Consider the following 25889-nt stretch of genomic DNA (forward strand, 5'->3'; position numbering starts at 1 on the left):
GTCCCGCGCCGATTGTCATAGATTAAACAATATAGTTTTCTCTTTTCTCATGAACGATAGAGGCGAGAGAATTATATTATATAGGATAGGGGAAAGAGAAGAAAATTATCCTCCAACTCGTTCTGGATCTCGACGATATATGCAGCGAGAACGTGAATTTATGTGTTTGTTTTTTTCTTTTCTTGCTTTTCTTCTCTCGCGCGTATATCGCTGGTAAGAAAAAGTCGAGAAAAGGTTCCGCTTTCGTGGCTCCCATTGTGAGAGGATTTTTATGCAACAGCTAGATAATATCTAGGAGGAGGGATAGAGGGGTGTTTCACGAATATTAAAGTTTCGTTTGCGCAGCACTGCCGGATCGAGCCGAACCCAGTTTCAGTTCAATCAAGCTAATGTTCCAATAATTTAGGACTGCCAATCTCGGCCTTCGGCCGTTTTAATGAATGAAAGAATGGCCTCATCGGGGGGAATTTTCATTACAGTCGGCAACACTCTTAAATTCACGAAATAACGAGCACGCGCGCGCTCGTTACTTACGGATATCTAGTCCGTCACAAATTAACGCGTTGCAGCACAGCTGAAAGAAATTCACTTATTATAATTTAACCAAACTGATATGCCCATCCGTCTGGCTGTCCAATCACAGCTCTACCTCTTTTTTTTTCTATGTACCTATGTATATTAATTTGATGGTCCGCGCGCCATTTCGAATTTATTCGTCGCGCTAGCGGTTCGACCAAACTATATATATGTATATATAGGTACTAGTTACGCCCATTTTCTTCACTCGTGTGCAGAATTTTCATCGGTGACCTTCTCGAAAATTACAACAATCAAATTGCTCCGAGTTTCTACAAAAATACCCTCCCCTTCGTTTTAAGAAGCGTGCAGCAATGAGAAGAAAAAAAAAGAATGATTTAAGAGAGCAGCGTATAGTCCCAGATATCATCGAAGCAATATGCAGATGAATCGTAATTTATTTACACAGCGCATTTATTAATGATTATTTTACATAAGCCCCCGCTGCGTTACTCCCTACCAAATATCGCGCATTATCCGCAACAAAGGGAGCTAGTGTGTAATTATTTTAATTGGAAATTACGATGGAACGAAAAATTTTAACCAACAGCGAGAAATAAATAAGCGAGCGGAGAAACTGAGAAATTAATTGATGGAAATTTTGTTATTTTCACGTATGGCAATTAAGTGGAAATTGGCTAATTAATGTTAACGATATGGGGTGAGTTTTTTTGCATCGCATTTAAATATGGTTTATTGCGGCTTTCCATACGTGCAGCTTACATAATAGTCTTCATGATACATATGATACAATCGTTGAAGCAAGCAAACTGAAAAATCAAGTCGTATATATCAATTACAGAAGGATGATATCTCTCTTGCGTGCGTCCCAGCTAAATACATAACAGCGCGCGCACATAGCCGAGTAATATGCGCGATTATTTACTTAACATTCATCAATGAAATTCAATCTCCATGCATCACTCTTTTCAAATCACAGAAATAATTCGTAGCAAACAATGCAAAATTCATCGATGACTGAACGCTTCTTTTCTTCAAAACTCACTCACGCAGCCGTGTAAATTAACTCCATATATATATATATATATATATATATATATGGTAGACTAGAAATAAACAGATTTTCTGCCACTTTCTCCTTCACTCGCGTCCACGTCATCCACAGCAAAGCGTCCAATTGATTTAAATAAACGCGCAACAATGACGCACGATGAATAAGACAATTTTTGTCAGACAAAATTTAACCTACGAAGCTTTTATCGGTGACCCTTAGTTTCTCTTCGTCTCGATCAAGTGATAATTACTGATTAATATTCACTTCTTTGCTATATCGCTCGCTTCATTACAGATTTTACATCTTTTTTCATACGCATTGCATGCAAATATTTTATATCATCATGATTATAAATCTTCGCGCAAAGCATTTATCCTTAATCGTGCGAAGCTTGAAATTTTGATTCAGAAACATTTTCCACAGATATATCAACCATATATCTTTGCGTACATTATACGAATCTCTATCCAATACTGATTTCAAGGGAAGAAAGTTTCACACGTTTATTTGGTGAAGTTATTGCCTAAAATAATAACATACAATGTATTATATAACAATATATAAGCAACTGTAAACTTATGAGAAAGAAAATATATATTATTACAAATAGTAATTCTTTTCATCGATTTAAGAGTTAATCAATAGCCCTGCTTAATCATCACGACTATTACTGTTACAACAAAAATGATGATAATCTTCGCATCATTTTCACATAGAATCGTCCCTCGCATTTTTTACCTTTGGTACGTACACTGTCTACTCGCTGCTCGCAATAATTATCAATACCGAAAATGCCATAGAGTTCTCACTCTGTGTGTGTGCGCGCGCGCGCGCGCTCTATTCATAATTAATTAAATATCGTTAATAATAACACTCTCCTTACAGAGCATTATTCCGTAGGTCGTGTATAATATTGTCATTATAATACAGATTTATACATGCACAATTAATTCACACATCCACCCTATTAAAGTTTCTGGAAAGACATCTTCAGTTAAAAGTAACAAAGTCTAGATTCCTATATATTAATTATAATAAACTATACGCCGCTTATCGTAAACATAACAAAATTTATTGGTAGCTCTGCTACATATTTCGCGATAAATCTTTAATCGGATCTCAGAGAAACATTACTTACATAGCCTGCTAATTGATACAATTAAATCTCACAGCATCAACGAAATATGGCATAAGGTTTCGCCATATTTCTTAATACCAGTTTATTCCCTCCTTCATATATTTTGCATAAAACTTTACTAAAAAATTCAATGATTAAAGAAAGCCCTGCGAGAGTTATAATTGACACGTAAGGAAAATGAGAGGAAACGTTCCAATCTTTATGTAGGAACAACGAAACATTGCAAACTTCTTCCTCCGAAAGTTGTAATACGTGTACAAATGAACAAAGTCTACCTATATAATTAGGTATAGAATTATCTATCTAGGCTATACAGTCTACAGCCTTAGTTTATTTATACAAAAAATAATGCTCTTCTATACTTTAAAGGAACTCCCAGTTCAGAAATGGATTTATACACAATTGTGTATTAATTAAGTGGTTGATCCCAGTCTATCCTGTATTCTTTGAGTATGAAGTTTCTTGTGATCCTTCCTGTACTTTTCAATGGTCAGATCGGCAGTCTGACTTGGCAAGTTGAGAGCAGCCGGATCTAAACTAGCTGCTAATTTCAAGTAAGTCTCCTCCATCTCCTTCGTGATTTTTATGTCACACTTGTAATCGATGCCTGCTTTATCGGATCTTAACTTCTTATCTTCTACGCGCTCCTCTCTTTTTCCCTCCCTCTCCCCCTCCCCTTCCCCTTCCCCTTCCTCCTCCTCCTCCTCATCATCATCATCATCATCCTCCTCCTCCTCTTCCTCCTCCTCCTCCTCCTCCCCTTCCGTAGGAGTATCGAACGTTATCAGATCTTTCTCTTGAGCGTTCTCGGTCATCGAGATCTCCCTAAGCACCTCCAAAGATTTTCCCGCAACCTCGGTAGAGTTTGGCTGGCGTGGAGAGGATATTTCTGCAACTTGATAGCTCGATCCGATGACGAAAGGAGATTTCTTGTCGATCACAGGCTCTTTCTGTACCGAATTGTAATTCAAGGAAGAACGTTGCTTGCTTTTCGGGGTTTCGATCGATTTTGCTACTTCCGGTCTAGTGGGATTGTCCATCACGGAGGACTGCACCCACTCGGCCACCCGCTGCAGCTGATTATTGTCTTGAAGCAGAACTGGAGAATTTTCATCGCTGCTGGTAGAAATGGACCTCGCCACTCCAGCTCTGAATGATTTTTTCGCGTGAACCAAGGCGGTGCACGGTTTATTTCCAGTGGTGTAAAGAACGGTCTGATAAGTACCGACGTTATCCAATAGGATATTCTTCCCCGGAGTGAGCCTCATCAGACAGTTCCTTGGTCCTGTTACGCGATTGGTCGATTTTGAATTGCTGATGATTGGTTTTCTCTCGGCGATCGATTGGATCACATCGCTGGAGCTACTGGAAGGATCAGAAGTGGATATCACCACACTGTCGCTACTGAAACTCGGACTGGTCGTCACATCCATCTGCGCCATCTCGTTTTGACTGGCATCCGCGCTTCTCACTTCTATCAAGGTCACGCCAGGATTCCGATTATCTGACCTCAGCATTGGATTTGAATTATCCAAATTCAAATCAGAACTTAAGCTGTCCAAATTTATAATTGGACTTCGACTATCTAAACTTAATTTATCGTTTTTCCAGTCTCTGCTGTTTATCACATCCAGATCGCCAATTTTCTTTCTATTCCTGTCCTTGAAATTGCTACCAAGCTTCGATTTAGCCCACTCGTTCTTCCACAGTCTATCATTTATGATGTCTATTGGCGTTTTCCCGATCAAACTGCTTTCGTAATCCTTCAGACCTTGCTTATCTTTTCTCCCTAGTCTATCCAGCTTTATTTTATCGTTTATTGAGACTAAGGATTCGTCGTTATTGTTAACATACACCAATCTGTCGGCTGACTCGATCTGATCCTGATAAGCTCGATTGCTCAGGTCGTAACGCCTTCCCAATCCTTTCTTATTAGCATTCACCTTGAAATTTTCATCCTTGCAATTCTCCAAGTTTCTATTATTTCTACCGGAGAGTTTATCCTTCGCGCTAGGAAATTGACCAGGTTTCGAGGAACAATTCCCATTGTTGTACTGCAAATTATTGACCATATTTTCGTTTGTCACATGATAAACCGGATATGTAGTTAGGCTCTGGCATATTTGCGTGGATCTCTCTACGTCTATAAGGATCTCGTCACAATTGCCCGATCCCCTTGTGCGATTATCTTGGTTCGTCGTTTGGGTCTCGGCATCGACCATCAAAATACTCCTGTGGCATGTGCAAGTGTCGCAATGCTTAGAAAAAATTCTCTCCTTTTCCCTATCCTCGAGAACTTTAGCCATGATAGCTGCTGAAACGAATTCTACAGGTGGCTTTTCCTCGCTGCTGTCATCGTCACTGAACTTTTCAGTGCTTGGTTTGCTTACATTGTAAACCATTGCGGTTGGTGGAAATGTAGAAATTGGAACAGTAATACTTTTGACATCCGAAGTATTGGCATCGCTGCCCCTTCTTTTCTGAGGAATATATGTTCTCACCTTTGCCTGTACTTCAGAGGGCAGCTGAAATATTTAAAATTAAGTTGTCCACTCGTTCCTTAAAACTTTCAATAAAACAGTACTTACAGAATCATATTTTTGGCCAACAAAATTAGACGGTTTGCATTGAAGTAATTGAACAGCTAGATTTACGTCGCTCCTATATTTTTCCTGCAACATATTGGCTCGTGTTTAGTATTTTATAATATCTTTAAAATGTGTTTAACTTACATTATCTTGAGTCAATCGATGTATGGTATAATTCGCATCTGCTAATCTGTGAGATAGAGTTGCTATGTCCTTTGTAAAGGCACCTTTCTCAGTCTCACATTTATCCACGATTCTTAATAATTTATCTTCTAAACTCTGGTTAACCTTCTGTACCCTTTTGTGAGCCTCGAATAATCTTGAATATTTATCCTGCCATATTAAAATCTCCTCCTTAATAGAAGCAAGCTCTCCATTAGGAAATTTGTCAGCATCGTTCAAGAACTGAGTCTCCATGGTCACAATATGATTATCTCTTTCAACCAAACTCTGCCGAAGATTCTCAATCTCCACATGAAGATGCATATCGCTATGCTGACCATCCTTTGTGCAATATGTGCATTTGCAACCACATATCTGAAAGGAACAATAGAATAAATGATAGTTAGTTACCATTATCAAGTCTCCATGGAAATATTTTTACCCACTTTACACTTCTCTGACATGTTGAGACTCTAAGGACCGCCCACTTAAGGTGCATAAAAAGGAAATAAGGAGAAAAATAGATAGAAATTTAAGGGCGCATCTGCGATACGTGTGCCTCATAACCCTTCGTACATTCTCCTAGAATAAGAAAAGCTTAAAGATTCTAGGCCCCATGGCTGTCACTTCGTTATAGATTTATGTGTTTAAATGGTTTAACAAAATTCATAAACGAATAAGCTCTGCTAGAATCATTGCAGTAAAAAAAGCCGTATAGCAAAAAGAGCCAGGTTTTGATTTTGATTGACTTAAATACAATTCGTACACATAGTATAGAGACCGTGCACACCAACACAATGACAGTGAGATAAGAATGTATATTGATGTATATGCATACTATCAGCGCAAACTATCGGTCAATTTTCACAGTTTTTCAGTGTAATTTATTTATACGTATACAGTTATACATTGACACTTCGCTATCATTGTGTTGGTGTGCACGGTCTCTATATATACATACACTGTTACATACGCACATCCATGCACACTTGCATACGTAGCGCATTTGTTAGTTTGCAATTGGTTGCAATAAGGAGGTATGTATACCGCTACCGTGCGCTCGTTGATTGTGCCATTGGCTGTTAGAAGTGGTTTGCTTCGTTCTACAGAACTTTCTTAACGTTGATTGGGCTTTGGTATAAAGTTGTAAGCCAATGAAATAAACCAACTTCGTCTCTATGCAGTATAATGTATACATTACGACGTCAAAACTCTACAGTCTTCGTTCTGATTAATTGTTTAGCAATGCACTGTAGTACATACATATGTATGTACATATACAGTACATACATTGTACAATAACTGTAGAGTTTTTATGTGCCATATCCGATTTATCCGAAAGTTAATTTCTTTCATTGGCTTTATATATGTATACAAAGTCCAATCAACGTAAAGAAATTCTGCTTGGAGACAATGGACAAAATAACCGTCCAGCAGGTGGTCCAGTAAAGTCCAGTTTGGCGTTGGCCAGCTTCATGCTAATTTTTTTCTCCCGCGTATAACTTATTAGTGGTGTATCATTATTGCATCCAGCAATCCAAATGACGTTCACATTGCACTCATTTGCAGTAGTCTCGGCCGGCCACCATGTAAAATACGCTTATGATAAGCAAATTTCAAACGATCAAACTGTACTAAACTACATCGAATGATATCGATCTGCAGGATCTGCTATCAAAAAATTGGCGATCGACGTGTTTCAACTAATAGGCCCTCTCTATTTCTAATCTCTTCAGCAAAATCGGTAAAAATCAGTTTAATAAAAAATAATAACCGATATACACAGTACTCTACCTATTAACAGTGTAAAATTATCAGGATAATTTATAGATAGTCGTTTTTTCTTTCACATATACTATAATTTATCTTATAAAATTATTTTGATTTGAATAAGTGGCGCGAGAAATTCGTTATGCATCAAAGTCCAAGAGATGGAAGCATCATCGAACAATTATGGCGTTTACCAATCTTCGTTTATACTCGTTTATTATTCGTATATGGATGGAACAGCATTGGGCGACATTTTCGTATAAACGTAATAGTATTAGTGAATAGTTTTTGGGTGGGTTGGTACGTATAAGTATGCATAAATAGGGAGTGGATGAGTCGGTATGGGTTAGGGAGAGTTTTTGGAGTTAGTGTAAGTTAGTGGAGTTGGTGTTGATGAGAGCAAATCGTAGGGTGGGTCTGTCCTTTTTTGCGGGAGGGGTCGCGAATACAGTATATATATATATATATATATATATCCATAGATATAATAAATAGAAAACAGAATAATATTGTGTGTGGTGGCGTTTATCACTCATCCTGATCATCGAATTTCAAGCATTTTAATTTTACATGTATACATATATGTCGATAGAATCTGGATGAGAAAACTCGTGGAAAACTCTGCGTTTCCGGAGTCTATTGGCTAAAACGTGGAGTTGGATATAGGGAAGCGAGCACTGATGAGTGCTATTGAGAGGATAAATTTTTGAGTTTCTCCATGATTTCTTGTTTCCCCCTTGTCTCTCAACCGGCTCCCCATAAGGATCCCCCATACATTCGCTAGTCATTCGTTTATGGCTGAAATTCAAAGTAAAGAGGCATAAATTCTGTGCGTTTTGAAGCTTTATATGCAGGAATATGTCAAGTTTAAAAATCGGTAAGTAATTTCTCCTAACCAATCATTTCTTTTGCTTGTTAATTAAAACTGCGCTGGATTTTCAACATTACCCCTTCCTTAACATAATCATATATACATTTATTGTATACTTCATTTACTTTACCTATTTTCCATCTACTCAAAGCTCACATGTACATGTTTGTATGTATAGTTCTGTAATTGCAGAAAACTTATTCATCTTTGGTAATAAAATATTTTGTAATTGCACATTACCCAAATAAACAAATATGTTTCTATTGATTCTCAACTAGAATCCACTTCAGAAAAACAAGTAGTTTTTATTGAAGCAATACATTTTTTTTAGTAATCACTAATTTAAGGTCTTAATGAATTCAATTTATCTGTCTCATTTTTCAAACTTATCTCAAGCTATTTGAAAAGTAATGTAAAGTAGTATTTACGAAAGTGATTGCAAATCCATGTTAATAAATGAGAGGATGTTCTTGTGTATTGAACTTTCATTAGTTCTTATTGTTAGGACACAAATTTAGTTTAATAATTATACTGTAAATGTTTTTGACATTCAAGTTATTCGATATTTTTTGCTATGAGTGTAAAAGGTTTTGAGAGCAGAAGAAAAATGTACACTAATCTGGCATAAAATATAATTGTTTATTGCAGTTATAATTATGAATAACAAGTTTATTAATATGTTAAGTTGGATAAATAAAAGCTATCTCTCTTCTGCGATTATTTAATTAAATAGTCAAATAGGTTTTCGTACAATCTTAATTTTCTTAAGGAATATATTTTTTGGTTGGTGCAATTACAATTATCATTACTTTTTATGCAAAATATATAATCTGGTGTAAAATAATGAATAAAATGATGTAGTACTTTAATTATATAGTTCTATTGTTATAGGTTTTAATATAAGAATGTATTAATAAAAATCTTTAAGCTCTCTCTCTCTCTCTCTCTCTCTCTTGAATTGTAATAATAGTAGATATACAAAGTATATGCATAAGACTGTTTCATTAACAGCTATGAATGAGTCCTTTAATGTTTGCACTGCATGCTGTAGGTTTTTTGGATTCCACGTGAAATATAATTTAATCTTTAACATTTGTCTTTGTTTGTTTATTAGACTTGAGTGCTTTTATGATAGTTGCTACATTTTGGTCATTAAATAACAGTTAGCTGGAATTCATTAATTTAATATAAAAAGATCTATATCCACGCTTATATTAGTTTAATTTTAAAAAGATCTATATCCACACTTACATTAGTGTTATCACCATCATTACCGCTCATAACAATTCTAAGCAATTCTAAGATTCTTTTAAAAAAATTGTATTAACTCAGTTATCTTCAAAAATATGTATCAGCTCATTCTAGATTATATTTTAACTTAATAATTCAACTTTAATTTCTTGACTGAAAGCATTGATGATGAATTTGCTTGTCCTACTTTTAAGAGCAATGGATCCTAAACAAAGAAATCTGCAGGAGCAGCAACAATAAATAAAAAAAAAAGCTATAGAATGAATGCCTGCTGCACTTATGCCGCCAATATAATACAAGCAGACTGACGATTTTTCAAGTAGTATGTGAGTAGGTGCTGCTCACTCCACACTCAGACGTAAATATTGGTTTTCGCACATGGCAGCCATGAAGCATGGTACGTTTTCTCCTTGTTGCTTTGCTTGTTATGTACATATAGTATTATTAATTGTTTTTGTTGAGAAAATTTAAGCAATTTGCAGATGTACAAATTTATATGGTTGTATTTGATTACATTTTCTTTTTTTATAATAAAACCAAAGGACTGAGGAGATATTATAACAAACTTATAAATTTACACATATTACTAGTTATATGTAGGATATAGTATTGAATAATGTTTTCTTAGCTCTTTCAGAATCGTATTAAAGCATTTTAGATCGACTTATAACATATAATAATAAATTTTTTTATGTGTTTGAAGCTTAAAAATTACATAAGAATTTAATTTGAAATAATAAGAGGAGAAATAATAATGAATATATTAGACGTAAAAATATTTTAATAATTAAATTGCTGTAAGTATATTTGGACATTGCTATTAAAGTTGATAATTATTTTAGGCAAGACAAATCAGGACGACGTATGTTACGTTGTCGCCAAATACGATTATGGAGCTCAGGGAGCTCAGGAACTGGACCTAAGGAAGAACGAAAGATATCTATTGCTAGATGATTCTAAGCACTGGTGGCGAGTCCAAAGCCCCAGAGGTCAAGCAGGCTATGTTCCTAGCAATTATGTCAAGAAAGAAAAACCATCCATTTTTGACAGTATTAAGAAAAAAGTCAAAAAGGGCTCCGGCTCTAAAACTCTTCCATCTAGCAACTCGCCTTCAAGAGCCGTAGAGTCCCCAATAATGGCCAGACGCCTACCAGCTGATCCTAGTGAAGCAATAGGTACGGCCGTCGTAAAATATAGCTATCAAGCACAAATGCCTGACGAGCTCTCTTTGGTTAAGGGCACTAGAATTCTAATCTTAGAGAAAAGCAACGATGGATGGTGGAGGGGCCAAAGCGGTACACATGCGGGATGGTTTCCCTCCAACTATACCCAAGAAGAAGGAGATACGGATGACACATTGCACACGTATGCTATGGCAGAAAATGTTTTAGACATTGTAGTGGCACTCTATTCCTTCTCCTCTAACAACGACCAAGAACTCTCTTTTGAAAAGGGTGATCGACTTGAAATTCTTGATCGACCTCCGGCAGATCCGGAATGGTATAAAGCTAGGAACAGTCAAGGTCAAGTAGGATTAGTACCACGCAATTATCTACAGGAGCTCAGCGAATATCTAACTCAACCTTATCGTGAGCGCGGAATGACAGCTAGCGAAATTAGTGTAGACGATTCTCTTGAAAGAAGGCCAGATCCTGGCGATAGACCTCATCTAGTTGGAAAACCTTGGTATTATGGTAGTATTACGCGATCACAGTGCGACTCATTACTCAATCAACATGGACATGATGGTGATTTCTTGATTAGGGACAGTGAAACCAATGTAAGTTTGATTATACTACTATCAATAATTATATCTGTATTGAAATGATCAAATACATTCTAGATGGGAGATTACTCTGTATCATTAAAAGCACCAGGAAGGAACAAACATTTTCGTGTTCATGTTGAAGGGGCCCTATATTGCATTGGACAGAGAAAGTTTCACACCTTGGATCAACTTGTAGATCATTACCAGAGAGCTCCTATTTATACTAACAAGCAAGGGGAAAAATTGTATTTAGTACGCCCATTGCCTAAAGGCAATTCTAATAGCAATGGCTGCTAGGTGAATTCGTGCCATTTGCAACATTATGCACATATTGGAACAGATCATTAAGTCCACTTATTAATGAACACCAAGCACCTTTCAAGATCTACCAGAGATTCTACAATTTTTATTTTTACCAAACCCTTTTTTTCTATTCCTTTTTACTAATTTTGATAAGCAAAGAGTTTAGATACACAATATTTTTTCAGTATTTATAAGCAAAGGAATTCAAAAAATTCAAAGAGGAATAATAGGGCTTCTAATGAATTTTAATTTATTCTGCACAAGAGACAGCTTTTATATGTTTTTCTTTATTCCTTTTATATACATTTCTAAACATTACGATAATAATGCAAGGTGACACTTAGGAAATAATAGTTAAAGAGTTTGCTGCTCAGTTTAGAGGAGCCTTAGATATTTGGCGCCTGCCTAGTGCTATCAATATCACTCATCTCGTATATTTATATACACATTTAACATGATTGGTGAGCCAATATATTAATGTTTTCCGTTTAACTTTCCCTATTTATACAAATTATGATTTAATATTCTCTGAGTAAATGTGACGAAGAATTTTCACGATTACAGCTCTCGAGCTACTTAATGATTAAAAATATAGAAAAAAAAAGGAAAACGTAATTAAGGCAGCTACATACCATTTTTTAGACAATTAAAGGCTTTTATCTTTATAATCACACGTAATTGTACAATGCGACGGATCATGTTATTATTACGATTAATAATATATTACAATTATACATATTGTAGATTGCAGGTGTATCGATCAAGTGAAGATTAATATCATGCAATTTCCAGTGTTTAAGTGGAGCTTTATTCTGGATCTATAATATTAAATTACAACAAAGTTTAAGTGTTTATTTGTGATTTTGTATTTATTACGAGTTTTTAAGTAAATAAACTGTATTTAAGTGTGCATCATACAAACATTGGTCATTTCAATTATTTTTACTTATATTATTTACAGATGCAATCATTTAATTGAAAGGTTAGAAAATGAAACAAACACCATACATTGGTAACAAACATTAATCTTTATTTCATTAACGTGTATATTATATTCATAAATAAAGGTATTATCTTAGTTATACGATTAAAAGAGATTGGTGCTCCTAAAATAATAGTTAATGGCAATAACTGCCAATAAGATCAGGTATAGAATCAATTTCGCTAATCTATAAATATATACCTTACTTTCACGTTATTTGTTCGTAAATCTGTTAAAAACATTTTGCGTATTTAATCATAAAAATGGGTTGTTCGAACTTCTTGTCATGTTGTTAACTCCGGAACCTACCTAAAATATTGCATTTACTTATTATTGATGTTGAAAATAGAAGCAACTTTATACATTTTTTTATATTCAAATTTCATACCATAAAAGGGTTTGCATGATACCCTGGTATAGTAGGATGCCAGACCTTATTTGCTAACGGTGTCATTATTTGACTAAATTGTATTACATTTTCATTATTAGAGCCTCCTATACCCATCCATTGATTTTCTATAACAATTATAAATTGTTAATAAAATTCTGTAACTAATGATTAATAACAGAAATATTCTACACTCTTCATGAGATTAATTACCATTAGTCACAGCCAATTGCACCGGCTTAAACGGATTGGCCGGAGAATTATAAATAGAATTATCCACCTGTGGTACATTGTTATTTGTTCCGAATGTCGTTGGACACCATAATTCATTTGTGGTGAAAGGATTTGAAATCACATGTGTTATTTGTCTGTTTCCACCCCAGATTGTTTCTAAAATAAAATAACCAAATGTATGATATAAGAATATTCCACTTTCATGCAGTTTTAACAAAGCTTTAGCAATTTTATACGGAAATATGTTCGTACCGTTTGCATTGTTACCATTCCATGACGACGGGCATAATGTTGCTGTTGTTGATTCTTTTAATTGGGCTTGTTTCATCAAAGAATCTAAGTCTTTGAGCGCTGCATAGCGATCTTCAGAGGGAGGGGGCTTCGTTCCATCCATGCTCACGGAAAATGAGTTTCCCCCTGATGAATTATTCAAAGAGCCCAACAATTCAGAATCTGAAACGTATCGACGATTTAATCGTAAATATTACAATTTGTCAATTTAAAATAATGGTATTAAGAAACATATAATAAGGGGAATACTTTTTTGAGTGTTGTTGAAAATTGGGTTGTTATCAAAATTGGCAAAGAATGGCTGAGGTGCAATAGGCTGATTAATTCGATTGTCAATAGAAACTGAAGATTGGAATGGATCAGAGATTTTACTAAAATCAGCAACAAAGTCTCTGTTAACATTATTTGCATTTGTTGATTTTGAAGGTTCTGAAGAGAGCGCTGTTAATACTCCAGAATTTGGAACTCTTGGAATACTAGTTTGATGGGAGTTGTGATGCTTAGCAGACACATTTTGATTAGATATAGATGGATCTAAATAATATTGCTTTGACTCATACTTTGCACTCATTAAATCTTTCATTCTTTGTTCATCTTTTGTATCCAATTTCTTTTCATCACTAGAATTCATCAGTCCTAGCCATATTCTTCTGCAATATTCATTTCCTCGTTCTTTTATAAATTCTATTTCATCTTGACTAAACACTGCCATAGAAATAGACTTAACTCTATGTGGTGGTGTCAATCCTCGCCTACAATAAAAGAAAATGTTGTAATAAAAATAATATAATATGCAAATTAAAAATAATAATTTAAAATTTAAAAAATCCTTTATCTGAATTAAAAAAGATATACATTATTATAAAATTTTAAACTTATCATTCATGATAAATTCATATCATACCTCTTTATTCTTTTATAAATCACTCTACAAACGATATTAATGTTTAGAAGAATTATAAATGTTTTAAACCTTTTCAATCTTAATATAAATAAATCAGTTATTTAATAATGAATATTTAAATATTATATAATAAATTGTCTATCAATTAAAATAATCTAAATGACAAACTGTAGGGAAGTCTCAATTATATCTAATATTAATATAATCAAAGTAACAATTTTGTTTTTAGTGATAAGTAGAATTATACAGAAGAGGCTGTAATCAATGATAGTACTTCCTGCCTTTAAACAAGCAACTTTCCAATGACTCATACGTGGCTCAAAGAATTATTAGAAAACTAAAATAGATGCAAATATACATATATTTAAGTATATAAAGAGAATTGTAAAATATATGTTTGTGACATTTGCTCAATGTCAAACCAATGCAGAGATGATGGCAAGAAAGTGAACAACTCTAAACATAAAATGTAAATTTGGAGAAATTAAAAAGCTAGGCTCTTCAAATATAATGGTCTCATGCTATACATGTAACTAATACAAAGGTAAAGAAATAGGAGAAGATAAAGAGTAAGAGCAGACAAAGGAATTGAATTCTCTGAATAGACAGATGCTGCAAAAAAAAATTAAGAGGTAGAGAATGAAAAGAGATTATAGAATTGCTGTGTAAGATAAATACAAGACTAATCAAGAAGAATATTGCACAAAATCAGACAATATAACTGGATCCAAGATGTAAGGGACTATAGAATTAAAATTACTTTTGCAATTTCAAAGCAAAATTATTGCAAAGAAAAAATTGTAAAAAGCCACCAAATCGAACGATACTAAGTTAAATGATGGTAAAATAAAGAATACGAAATGCAAACAGGAGATGAAATCGAAGACTTAGGACCATAATTATATTGGCTTCCAAAAAGTCACCAATACTTACAGCATGCCTGAACAAGAAGTACAGACAAACGAACCAATTGTCATGTTGACGTAAGTCGGGCCCCGTTGATGGCAGTCAAAACATTCTTTATTCCCTGGTAAGGAGACAAGTTCTCGCAGTATCTTCAAATTCTTCTCGTCTTGCTTTCTTTTTGCGGACGCCATTATGCAGTCAGCAATATTTTCTGCCCGTTGGTTGATTCAGTCTCCCAAACTGTATCCAACGATAAAATGAAATCGGCTCTTTAGCTTCTCCTTTATGCTTTAAATGCTTTAAAGAAGAACTCTAAATTAATTGAACCGAACACCAACGATCACTGGTGTCACTTTGCCCGACTTTACGCGATTTTCCCACTGGCTGCTGCATTGCAGTGCTAGCTACTACCTACTCACTCGCTACCTCACTCACCACACTATCAGCTACCTGTCACACTAGTTTTTTCCCAATTCTCAAACTCATTAAAATTGTTGCTTATATTATTATTATTGTTATTTAAGCATTAGCATATTCTTTGTTTCTTCTCAACTCTCTGAAAAATTACTAGTATTATGTATTATGTTTCTTACCCCTTTTTAGTTATGAAATTGTGCGCATTTAGCTCGTGCAAATGCGCATTTAGTAATTAAGTTACGCAAATTCTAGCGATATAACATATTTTTGCTCTTCTATAATTTTTTCCATTTCTCTCTTCGAGCATTCTACTTGATTCTACTCTTAAATTTTTTTCCTCGCTTTTTTGTGTCGTACTTTTGGGAATCGGGCTTTAAAAATGATTCCTCTAGGTGATTGGTGATTGGTCAATTTCAAAAAGCATTGACAGAGCAACCAATGAATTTCTTCCATAGATCTAGCAATGTAACGTGTGTATGTAGTATAGTAACTAGTGTGTAGTGTGTACTGTGTAGTCTGTGTACTCTGTGTTGTGTGTAACATGCTTTACTATAGCTACAGCTACAGGACAGCTTTAACTTTAATAAAATAACTTAACAGTCAATAAAGTCACTCAAATCAACACCGTCAAAACTCAACACCAATGACAGTGACATAAGACTAAGCGACCACGGAAGACTGAACGAAAGATTTTAAAAATTAATTGTATACAAATTTCTATAACATTAATTATTCAATTTAATTTAACCACATATACTTTTATCTACCGTTTCGTTCATTAAGAATTTAAAGTTTTTGCTAGTATTTCAAAATCGGTAAATTTTATAGGTAAAATTGATTACTACCTTCAACATTACTCCAACAATTTCATTTATTTGAAACGGGCATAGTATAAAGTAAGAATTCAATAAAAATCTCTAGCTATTTTTAAAACATTCATTTCCTTTCCACATATTTTAAAATTAATTTAATATTCTTAAGAGTCCTTAGAATATCCTAATAAAAAATTACACTATTAAATTATTAATGTAACAAACTTATTATAAAGTATGGCGGCTTTACACCGTGAAGCAATACAAAAACAAATTCAACAGGATTGGGCAAACAGAGAATACATTGAAGTTATTACAGGCAGTATTAAAAAGATTACTGATTTCCTAAATTCTTTTGGTTTGTATCAGAAATTATTCTATATAAAAACATAAAGTTATTTTTAAGTTACATATTTATTATAAATATTTACAGATATGTCATGTCGATCAAGATTAGCCGTATTAAATGAAAAGCTGACGACCCTGGAACGAAGAATTGAATATCTGGAAGCTCGTGTAAGTTAGGACAATGATTTAGTTATAAGATAAATGCTTTGTTTGCCTAAAGCAAATGTGTATAATAATAGACTTGTCTTTATTATCTGCACTTTTATACTCAAACTGGTATAATAAATCTTAAATATACTGTAGTTTTTAAATCAAATGCAAGGTGGGATATCACTTCCTACACTATTCACGTATGCTTATCTGCTCCCACTCATGAGCAAGTGTAGAAAGGTAGATGAAACAAGCAAAAAGGTCAAATAAATGGCATCTCAGCTTACATTTAATCTTAAAACTGTAGTACACATAACATATATAGCAGAATCATTTTAAGTATAAAAGTGTAGGCAATGAAAACAAACCTGATATTACAGTATCAAAGGATTTATTTGATTATATTTATAATTTTAGGTAACAAAGGGAGAAACATTGACTTAAACTACATATAATATTTATGTGTATGATAAAGTTTACTACTTACAATATGTTTGCATAATGCAATAAATTTACAATTTATATGTCTACATTTTATATATTTCATTTATCTTTAATTTGAGTTAGATCCAACAAACCAATATCTGCTCTTAGTGTCCTCTTGTGTTCTAAAGTTCAATAGATCATGTGTTTCTCGAATTGATGGACTGAAAAAAAAAAAAATTACATTTGTAGCTCCTGGTAAATTTATAACTTAAATTTATATTTCTACAATAGTGAAACATACTTCTTTCCTGCGATACTCTGCATTCCATTAAATATAGCAAGATCACGGATCAAAGGATATCCATATAAGAAAAATGGATAAAACCATACAAATTCTGTATAATGAAAACCTAGAGCCACCATTGTTCTTGCTCCTGCAAGATCTGTAATAAGAAATATAAGGTGTTTCTTCAAAAATTTATTTTTTTCTTTTACATTATATAGATGAATATAACTTACAAGAAAGATGTTGGGACAACATATTATTAAGTGGAAGTTTTTCCTCTGTTATCATTCTTACTCCATGGAATGGAATAGATCCTATTACAATTCTTGCAAATAAATTAGGCCACGATCTTGGAGGGCCAGGAAGTAATCTTAAAGTTGATACTACTGGTAAAGCAAAGAGAGCAAAAGTACCAGTTTCTATTAAACATCGTTTAAATCCCATATAATGCTGTAATCTAATTTGTTCATCCTAAAAAAACAATTTCATGAATTTGCAATTATTTTGTTTTAGCTATATAATTCAATAAGAAATACATTAGTGATAATTCCTTAAAACTTGATTCTAAATAAGTTATATGGTACATAGATCTTTTCTTTCTTTCCAATGAATTCCACTATAATAAATGATTTTCCAATACTGGTACATAGCTTAAAAATATGTTTTTTGTTACTTACAGTCTTATATTTGTCCGACATGATTGCTATTTATTAGACAAAATATAATTAAATGACGGTTAAATAAACATTGAACCAGTTCGTAGATTCAGGCTAAGTTCTATCAGTATCAGAAGGCGCATAGATCAAATGTTAGCTAAACATTTAAGATAGTCCATCTTGTACAATTTCTCCAGGAAGACTTTTAAAACAACTCAGTCAGTAAAATCGATTGCTCCGTTGTTAAAACTAAACCTGAACTAAATTTTCGTACTTATATAATGATAGTTAATCATTATTACATTATACAAAAATTATTAGCATATTATTTAACTAACTGATATATATAATACCAAAAAAATTATTCATTTTTTGAATAAATCATGTTTCTTTAGGTTTTTCATGAGTAAACTGTTTTACCGATTGAGTAGATTTTAATATACCAAAAGTATATTGCTGTAACAAATCTATTAACTTTCTTATTTAATGATGGATATGTGGGGTGGTTGGTGACCGCCAGTGACCGCTGGTGTCTATTCCTCTAGTATACTCTGATTTTCCTTATATAACTATTAAGAAGAATATAAATATATTTTTAACTTGAATTAGCCAAAAATATATGTTCATTAATTTTGGTTATTCGAATGTAATTAATTTATATAATTGTTAGAAATCTGTTTTAACTTGCGACATGTTTCGATCTATCATAAACATTGCTGCCTGTCAGGTATACAGATTAAAAATGTTAACTGACATTTGTGCTACTTGTTATTATCAGATGTGTGAAATAATTTTGTTATCATATCATAAAAACAGAAATTACTCTTTATGAAAATTATCAACCAGAAAAATTCTAATTATACTTTGCCGTATTATAAAAAGAATTATTTTAATTTTACTTAATTAAATAAATATATTGTTTTAGAATGTAAGACGTACTTCACTAAAACTGTATAGTAAAGCAGGATCTGTAAGCAGTGCAGCACCAAAAATTAATGTTAATATTGCTGGACTCAGTGACAATTGTGTGAAAGTTCCAGATGCTCGTAATATGCCTTGCTAAAATTACCAAAATAATTTGTGCTAATGAATTTTCTAAGATAAAACTTTAATTTCCTTTATTTTCTAGCTGTTGGACCTGGGGCATCTAAAACTAAAGAATATAAAAACCCAGAATATTTCTGTTATCATGTAGACAGTTTTGGAGAAGCCGAAGTGGAATTAGCTAAACATAGACTTCCTGCACCTTCAAATAAGAGACCTTTCCAGCGTTAAATGAAAATAAGATACGAATAGATAAATCAGTAACTTAGTCAATTACAAATATATGCACTCAAATATATATAAATAGAATACTTCAAAAATAAATGTGATAAGCATTATTGAAATTCACTAAAAATTTACTTATATCTTAGAAGCAGAGATAAGATTATTTATATTTTAAAGAAAGTAACCCTGCAATAAATAAATTTTTATCACTATAAACAGATAAAAATATAACTAGTTTATTTTTCTCATTGTTAAAAAAGAAATAAAACTGTATAATTCATAAAGTCTACTTCAGAAAAAAAGATAGCTAAAACCTAATTAAAAATGTTGACAAATGCATAATAATGTATTGACTTAACTATTTCTATAATATAATAAAAAAATTAGATTAAATAGTTTATAAAATAAATGTTATATATGATGTCCAAGAATCTTTGGCAAAGTTGCAAATCCTACATACAAGGGCAGACTTTTAGAAGCAATCTAATATATAATTTTTTTATAAGTCTGATAATAATAATGTTAATACTAATAACTTTTTCTTATATTACTAATATTTTTCAAGTTATATACAAATTGTTATAAATGTAAATTTGCTAGATTGATATTCTTCAAACATTATTATGCAGCTTGTGTGGTTATTTAGAAAAAATGTAACAAATAAACATTTGCAAAATAGTAAAGATGCTTCTAAAACTATTAACGTAGTAAAAATTGAGAATGATTAGGAAACAGTAGTCTGACTAATCCCTAACCTATAAATTAATTTCACTGCTTCGATTGGTTCAGATAAAAACATTTGTCTTTCTTCAACTAGAGGAATAAATAAAGATGGTAAATAAATCTATCTTTCTTGCATTCGCCTGGCGAAGTTTGTCACGTGGCATAGAAATATAATGAGAATTCGTGAGCGGTACACGATCAGTGTCATCAGCGTTATACGAGCAGTGTGATATGAAGTGATTAAAAAGTTATCATCATAATAATGCAAGGCCTGAAAATTCAGGAATTTCTTTTCCTTTCTAATGCAACGGTTTCTCTGCTGCATACCAATACAAAATAAAAAGAGAAAATTAACAGCTCCGATCATAAGTGTTAAATTACTTTGAAGACGAGATTGAAAGAAAAACCTCTCGAGTACTCGATAAAAATAGTTGTTGATTATAAATTTCTACCGGATACAAAACACGTTAAAGATGTCTTCCATTATAAAAAAATCTATGAATTTATTAGTGAAAAAAACATTCTTCATTAACTCGATAAACAACACACTTGCTAGAACGAATTTTTTTCGACTTTTGTATAATCCAGCCCATCAAGATTATTTAGTTCCATGTACAAGGTGAACTAAATTTATGATTTTTTTAAGTCCTTCTAGAGGTCTAACACTTCTGTTGGCAAAAACATCGCTATTTTCATTTGCATATATCATGTGTGTTTAAGATAACATGTATTTAATTATTATTACTGCATGAATGAATAGGAGATTGAATAATTTTTTAAAAGCTTGTTTTTAATTATTATATATTACTCGAACAGAATATATTTATGCAAAATTACTTCAATTCAAATAATGTAAATATTATTGGTAAATTTTTCATCACAATATTAGCACAAAATTATGGTAACAAAAAAATGGAATATTTACTCTGATTGTTGTTAAAATATGTATACATATACATTCATTGTTAGAATCAAAATATATACAAATGATTAACGTGTTTTATATCAGCTGTTCATTAAAATAAATGTGTATATTTTAAATCTTTTTGTCTTTGGATTTTATAATTTTATCAAGTATATGGTAAATTTAGTTTACTATATTATAATAAATTTTTACTCTTTGTATTTACATTTTTATTTCTTCATATGCATAAGTGGATAAAAGATTTTAATACACAGCACACAGATGAAATTTTAGTATATTCATTTATTTCAAAATCTTAAAGAAAATAACAATGCACAATGAAATCATAAATGTTAAATCATATTCGAGGTATAAATTTTGAACTCTGACCTAAGCTTTTTAGATGCTATCTATGAAAACTACTATTTTTACTTTCATATTATTGCACCAGAAAGGTATATCAGCTCAAAAAATAAAACTTTTCTTTAGTTTGAATGAAACTTCAGTAGTGTTTTCATGTTTTAGAAATAATAAAATTTAGTTTAAAGCAATACTTAACAATCTTTATTTGATAGATTGGCACAATTTGATATACGCAAAGCCCATTCAGCTTCTCAAACAAATTGGGTAACAATGAGGGATGAAAGTCGAGAACTAATGGCTATTTGGCCAGATATTGTGAGAGATCTTACAGAAGCTGGTCGGCATCTTGAGATTTCTGATGTTACAAAGTGGTTGGCAAAGGTAACATTAATTTCCTTTAAAAATAGTTAAAATAATGACTATTTTATTACATAAAAATTTATCAATCACTAAAATATGAACAAAATTGTAGGTTTTGCAATATAACGTCCCATGTGGAAAAAAGGGCAGAGCTTTGGCAACAGTTTATGCATACAGAATGTTAGCACCAGCAGATCAATTAACTGATGAAAATATTCGACTAGCTAGAATTTTGGGTTGGTGTGTTGAAATGGTGAGTAGTTTTCAATAATTTGCTTTCAAGGAAATGGATAATTGTTCTATTTAACTGATTTTTATATGCTCATCCTATTTTTAGATGCAAGGGTTTCTTTTAATAATAGATGATATCCAAGATAAGTCAACAATGAGGAGGAATCAGCCTTGTTGGTATTTACAATATAATCTTGGCTTAGCAGCTATTAATGATGGAATTCTTGTAGAGCAAGCATTTTATCAACTCTTAAAAATGCACTTTAAAAATAAGGAATGCTATCTTGATATTATGGAGCTCTTCCATGATGTAAGCTTTATTAATTTAAAAAAATTACCATTCTCCTACTTTATAAAAATTATACCAAAATCAAATCTATTTTTATGTAATGTAGATGGTGATGAAAACAGTAATGGGTCAATCCTTAGATTTACTATCTATTGATTCAGAGAAGAGGCCAAAGCTAAACTTATTTACTATGAATCGTTACAATTCTATTGTTAAGTATAAAACAGCTAATTATACTTTTGTGCTTCCAATAACTTTGGCAATGTATTTTGTAAGTATAATCAAAAAGATTAATTACTAAATTATATTCAAAACTACTTAGCACTATTAATAATAGTCAATTAAAGATACCAAAAATTGAAATGAAATGTTAATTGATATTACTACACAGGCTGGTATAAAGGATCCAGAAATGCATAGGCAAGCAAAAACAATTTTGCTAGAAATGGGGCATTTCTTCCAAGTTCAAGATGACTATTTAGATTGCTTCGGCGATACAGAAATTACTGGTAAGAAAGGAACAGATATACAGGAAGGAAAGTGTACATGGCTAGTTGTAGTTGCATTGCAACGTGCTACCTCAGAGCAACGAAAAATTTTAGAAGTAAGTTTTCTATAAAAACTTTTGACATATCTATACATTATCCAAATTAACTGCTTTCATTAATTTTTAAATTTCTTTAATTAATTATCAATACGTTTTCAGGAATGTTATGGTTATGATGATGAAGATAAAGTAGCCCGCGTTAAACAATTGTACAATGATTTAGGATTACCAAATACTTATTCTATATATGAAGAAGATACGTACAATTTACTAAATACACATATACAGCAAATATCACGTGGCCTTCCCCATGAATTATTTTTCAAAATGCTTGAGAAAATGTATCGCAGGACTTCGTAAATCACATGAGAGTTACAGTCACAATCAATTACCCTTTCAAAAAACTAATATTATTTTAATGGATTGGGGTATCTAATGGATTTGATTTAAGCATTCCTTCAAAGCTGAGTAAAATATTACTGTTGTTAAAAAGATATTACATTTGTGGTGACTGATAATAATAAGTAAAACAACAGTTTTCTAAATCATGAATTATTAGTTACAAATATAATGTTGATAAAAAGGTAAATTCGTTGAATAAATAGGTCAAATTATCAACTTTGTATTATTTTTTATACAAATTTCATATTGATATGTATACAATGTACAATATAATACATGAAGATTACATTTAAAAATAAATTTGAAAATATATGTAATATTTCTATTTATTTGATAAAAACATTTGATGTAATAAGGCAAATCAAGAAGCTAATATCACTTCTTTACTTTTTTTATTGAGTTAATAGACCTTTTCTTACCCATATAGCTCCTACGTTTTTCGTTATTTCGGATTTTGGTTTTTACGATTCTCCGTAATTCTTGCCTTAAATCCTGAAATCTCTCATTCAGAATAGGTTTCGCAAAAAATTTTTTTGCTTCTGAAATAGTGATATTACTTTTTAATTATGTACCATTTCTGTTACACTTTGTAAATATTATAGTGGGATACATTAACTTACCTGAAAATCGAGAGTCATTTACGTCGAAAAAAAAGTTATTATTAGTTTTGAACTCATTTGTTATTTCTTGATTGTGTTGATCTATTAAGTTCCCTTCTTTAGATTCATCAAATTCTACATCATTCTCATCATCTGATGAATCATATTTAAATGGATTTTTTGAATTAAAATTGAAAGAAAATTTTCTTGTTTTTTCATTTACATCCTCTGTTTCTTTGTAATCTGAGAAATAAGAAAATTCAACCTAATTTACAGCTAATGTTAATTAAATAATCTTTGTATTAAAAATAAAATACCATCAATCTTAGCTTCGTTTAAATGTGACTTCAATAAGTTAAATGATCCTCGTTCATTCAAATTATCCTTTAATGTAGAAGATACAGAATAAAAAATTTCTTTTGATGTATGAACTTCATTATCTGCTGTATTGAGAGGGATATCATCATTTTTTTTTCTCTTTTTTTTATCTTTAAGATTAGTGTTTGTTTCTTGAGTAATTTCAAATTGCAAATGATGGTTTTCTACAGGATCATATCTTATCACCTTTCCATGACTATAAATATATGTTAACCAAATATTAAATTAGATACACTTTTTCTTTCTTCATAATTTGAAATATTACCTTATAGTTTTGCTTTTAATATTATTTTTAATAGGAATTGGTGCATCTAGGACATTTTCAAGAATATTTAATTGCCAATCTTTTTCCTGCTTAAGATCTACAAGTTCTTCTGATTCACATAGAACATTTTCCTTTCCATCTTTATTTTTTTCTTGAAATCGGCTATCAAGAGTAAATCGTTTGTCATTGCCTAGCATAGGTGCTACATTTTTCTGTAACACGTTGGTCGTTGTAATAAAAGTAATTTGTTAAGCCTATTTAAACATACCGTTTCTAAAAATTGGTTGTCAATATTATTAGTCTTTTCATCATCACTATCAATATCAAACAATGGCAACAATATTTTTTTTTTTGAGATTTTAGTAGTTTTATTGAAAGTAACATTGATGCTATCATCAAAGATAATTTTATTATTTCTGCTTGTATCAGCTGTATCATCCTGTAATACAGAAAAACAATAAAATATAAGTTAATATATTCTTTATACGTGTGCTATCGCCTATCACTAAAGATTGTTAACTATAATTAAGGAATAATCAATTAATACAGTTTACCAAATTATTCAATGCATTTCTAATTTGTTGCTCTTTCTCTTTAAATGCAAGTTTTCGCTGCCTTAAAGATGATAACCGTTTTTCTTCGGATTTACTTATCTCTTTGGAGCCAACCATTTTGAATGACACATGGGACACATGGATGGCATTGGATTGGATGGATGATGGATGGCCGGATAGAAACCTAACCTATACTGCTTGCTGGCAAGGTCCAGCTGGTCCAGCTCCTGGCGTTGCCGTTGGCTAGCGTCGCGTCGCTAGCGCGTGCCCACCAGTGCCCGCGGCCCTGCCCACTCCCACTGCCCGGTGCCTGGCTTTAGTAGTAATAGTAGTGCCCACACATGCCCACTGCCCGGTGGTGCCTATATGTATGTACCTTGCCTATGTATGTACGTATTACTGGCGACGAACGCGACGATGTCAGCTACAACCTGCTACAACGGTTACGAGTACGACGGTACTTCAGGTCTGTTTTTGTTGCCTACACTTTCTGCGCTTTTCGTTAAACGTGTATACTTCATGTGACGTATAATATACATTTTTAATGAAAAGTGCAAAAAGTACAAGCAACAAAAACAGACCTTTCGTTTCGTACGGTCGTACCTCCATGGTTACGACTGAAAAATCCTCATTATTCCAATCATTTCAACACCACTTACCAATCGTTCTGAAATAAGTAGGTACGGTGTATTCGGAGATCGGTTTCAAAATTCATGGGTTCTTTCGATGCATATCGATGTAATCTTTTAACACAAATAGTTCA

The 25889-nt window shown here is 32.3% G+C and overlaps 8 protein-coding genes across 13 annotated transcripts; 4 read left to right on the plus strand and 4 right to left on the minus strand.

Annotated features, from left to right (window-relative positions):
- Positions 1-1013: 1013 nt before the first annotated feature.
- On the minus strand, positions 1014-6238 carry LOC136775339 (general transcription factor 3C polypeptide 5). The gene is made up of 5 exons (XM_066730021.1): positions 5926-6238; positions 5462-5854; positions 5318-5401; positions 3412-5254; positions 1014-3324 (listed from the first exon to the last, which is right to left on the minus strand). Exons 1-5 carry the CDS (start codon positions 5941-5943, stop codon positions 3143-3145), a joined length of 2520 nt encoding a protein of 839 aa, XP_066586118.1. The 5' UTR covers positions 5944-6238; the 3' UTR covers positions 1014-3142.
- Positions 6239-7489: 1251 nt separating this feature from the next.
- dock (SH2/SH3 adaptor protein dock) lies at positions 7490-12730 on the plus strand. Of its 3 annotated transcripts, XM_066730904.1 has the most exons (5): positions 7490-7549; positions 7842-8126; positions 9566-9768; positions 10214-11151; positions 11215-12730. In XM_066730904.1, the coding sequence occupies exons 3-5, from the start codon at positions 9750-9752 to the stop codon at positions 11434-11436; spliced, it is 1179 nt and encodes a 392-aa protein (XP_066587001.1). In that variant the 5' UTR covers positions 7490-7549; positions 7842-8126; positions 9566-9749; the 3' UTR covers positions 11437-12730. The 3 variants fall into 3 exon arrangements, with proteins under 3 accessions (XP_066587001.1, XP_066587000.1, XP_066587002.1); XM_066730903.1 differs by lacking the exon at positions 7490-7549 and having other exon boundaries at positions 7596-8126; XM_066730905.1 differs by lacking the exons at positions 7490-7549; positions 9566-9768 and having other exon boundaries at positions 7596-8126.
- Positions 12448-15922, minus strand: drongo (Arf GTPase activating protein drongo). 2 transcript variants are annotated; one of them, XM_066730902.1, is made up of 6 exons: positions 15175-15922; positions 13587-14089; positions 13299-13499; positions 13026-13202; positions 12813-12940; positions 12448-12729 (listed from the first exon to the last, which is right to left on the minus strand). In XM_066730902.1, exons 1-6 carry the CDS (start codon positions 15336-15338, stop codon positions 12709-12711), a joined length of 1194 nt encoding a protein of 397 aa, XP_066586999.1. In that variant the 5' UTR covers positions 15339-15922; the 3' UTR covers positions 12448-12708. The 2 variants fall into 2 exon arrangements, with proteins under 2 accessions (XP_066586999.1, XP_066586998.1); XM_066730901.1 differs by having other exon boundaries at positions 12448-12733; positions 15175-15919.
- A 148-nt stretch (positions 15923-16070) lies between these two features.
- On the plus strand, positions 16071-17402 carry HSPC300 (haematopoietic stem/progenitor cell protein 300). 2 transcript variants are annotated; one of them, XM_066730911.1, is made up of 5 exons: positions 16071-16269; positions 16393-16460; positions 16613-16734; positions 16810-16892; positions 17292-17402. In XM_066730911.1, the coding sequence occupies exons 3-5, from the start codon at positions 16614-16616 to the stop codon at positions 17316-17318; spliced, it is 231 nt and encodes a 76-aa protein (XP_066587008.1). In that variant the 5' UTR covers positions 16071-16269; positions 16393-16460; position 16613; the 3' UTR covers positions 17319-17402. The 2 variants fall into 2 exon arrangements, with proteins under 2 accessions (XP_066587008.1, XP_066587007.1); XM_066730910.1 differs by having other exon boundaries at positions 16077-16460.
- Positions 17249-18413, minus strand: LOC136775820 (uncharacterized). Its single transcript, XM_066730907.1, has 4 exons — positions 18264-18413; positions 17820-18057; positions 17602-17743; positions 17249-17521 (listed from the first exon to the last, which is right to left on the minus strand). The coding sequence occupies exons 1-4, from the start codon at positions 18282-18284 to the stop codon at positions 17428-17430; spliced, it is 495 nt and encodes a 164-aa protein (XP_066587004.1). The 5' UTR covers positions 18285-18413; the 3' UTR covers positions 17249-17427.
- A 339-nt stretch (positions 18414-18752) lies between these two features.
- Positions 18753-19705, plus strand: LOC136775821 (uncharacterized). The gene is made up of 3 exons (XM_066730908.1): positions 18753-18969; positions 19168-19288; positions 19372-19705. Exons 1-3 carry the CDS (start codon positions 18934-18936, stop codon positions 19515-19517), a joined length of 303 nt encoding a protein of 100 aa, XP_066587005.1. The 5' UTR covers positions 18753-18933; the 3' UTR covers positions 19518-19705.
- A 723-nt stretch (positions 19706-20428) lies between these two features.
- On the plus strand, positions 20429-23642 carry Fpps (Farnesyl pyrophosphate synthase). Of its 2 annotated transcripts, none has more exons than XM_066730899.1 (7): positions 20429-20853; positions 21714-21882; positions 21974-22114; positions 22199-22402; positions 22488-22652; positions 22773-22985; positions 23088-23642. In XM_066730899.1, the coding sequence occupies exons 1-7, from the start codon at positions 20708-20710 to the stop codon at positions 23286-23288; spliced, it is 1239 nt and encodes a 412-aa protein (XP_066586996.1). In that variant the 5' UTR covers positions 20429-20707; the 3' UTR covers positions 23289-23642. The 2 variants fall into 2 exon arrangements, with proteins under 2 accessions (XP_066586996.1, XP_066586997.1); XM_066730900.1 differs by lacking the exon at positions 20429-20853 and adding an exon at positions 20877-21086.
- On the minus strand, positions 23549-25499 carry LOC136775819 (probable RNA-binding protein CG14230). Its single transcript, XM_066730906.1, has 6 exons — positions 25127-25499; positions 24841-25011; positions 24573-24784; positions 24247-24503; positions 23951-24172; positions 23549-23869 (listed from the first exon to the last, which is right to left on the minus strand). The coding sequence occupies exons 1-6, from the start codon at positions 25241-25243 to the stop codon at positions 23706-23708; spliced, it is 1143 nt and encodes a 380-aa protein (XP_066587003.1). The 5' UTR covers positions 25244-25499; the 3' UTR covers positions 23549-23705.
- Between the last annotated feature and the right edge of the window lie 390 nt (positions 25500-25889).

Source organism: Prorops nasuta, unplaced genomic scaffold, assembly GCF_024137725.1.
Source record: "Prorops nasuta isolate Cenicafe-Biocafe unplaced genomic scaffold, Cenicafe_Pnas_1.2 PNAS00008, whole genome shotgun sequence".
NCBI lineage: Eukaryota > Metazoa > Arthropoda > Insecta > Hymenoptera > Bethylidae > Prorops > Prorops nasuta.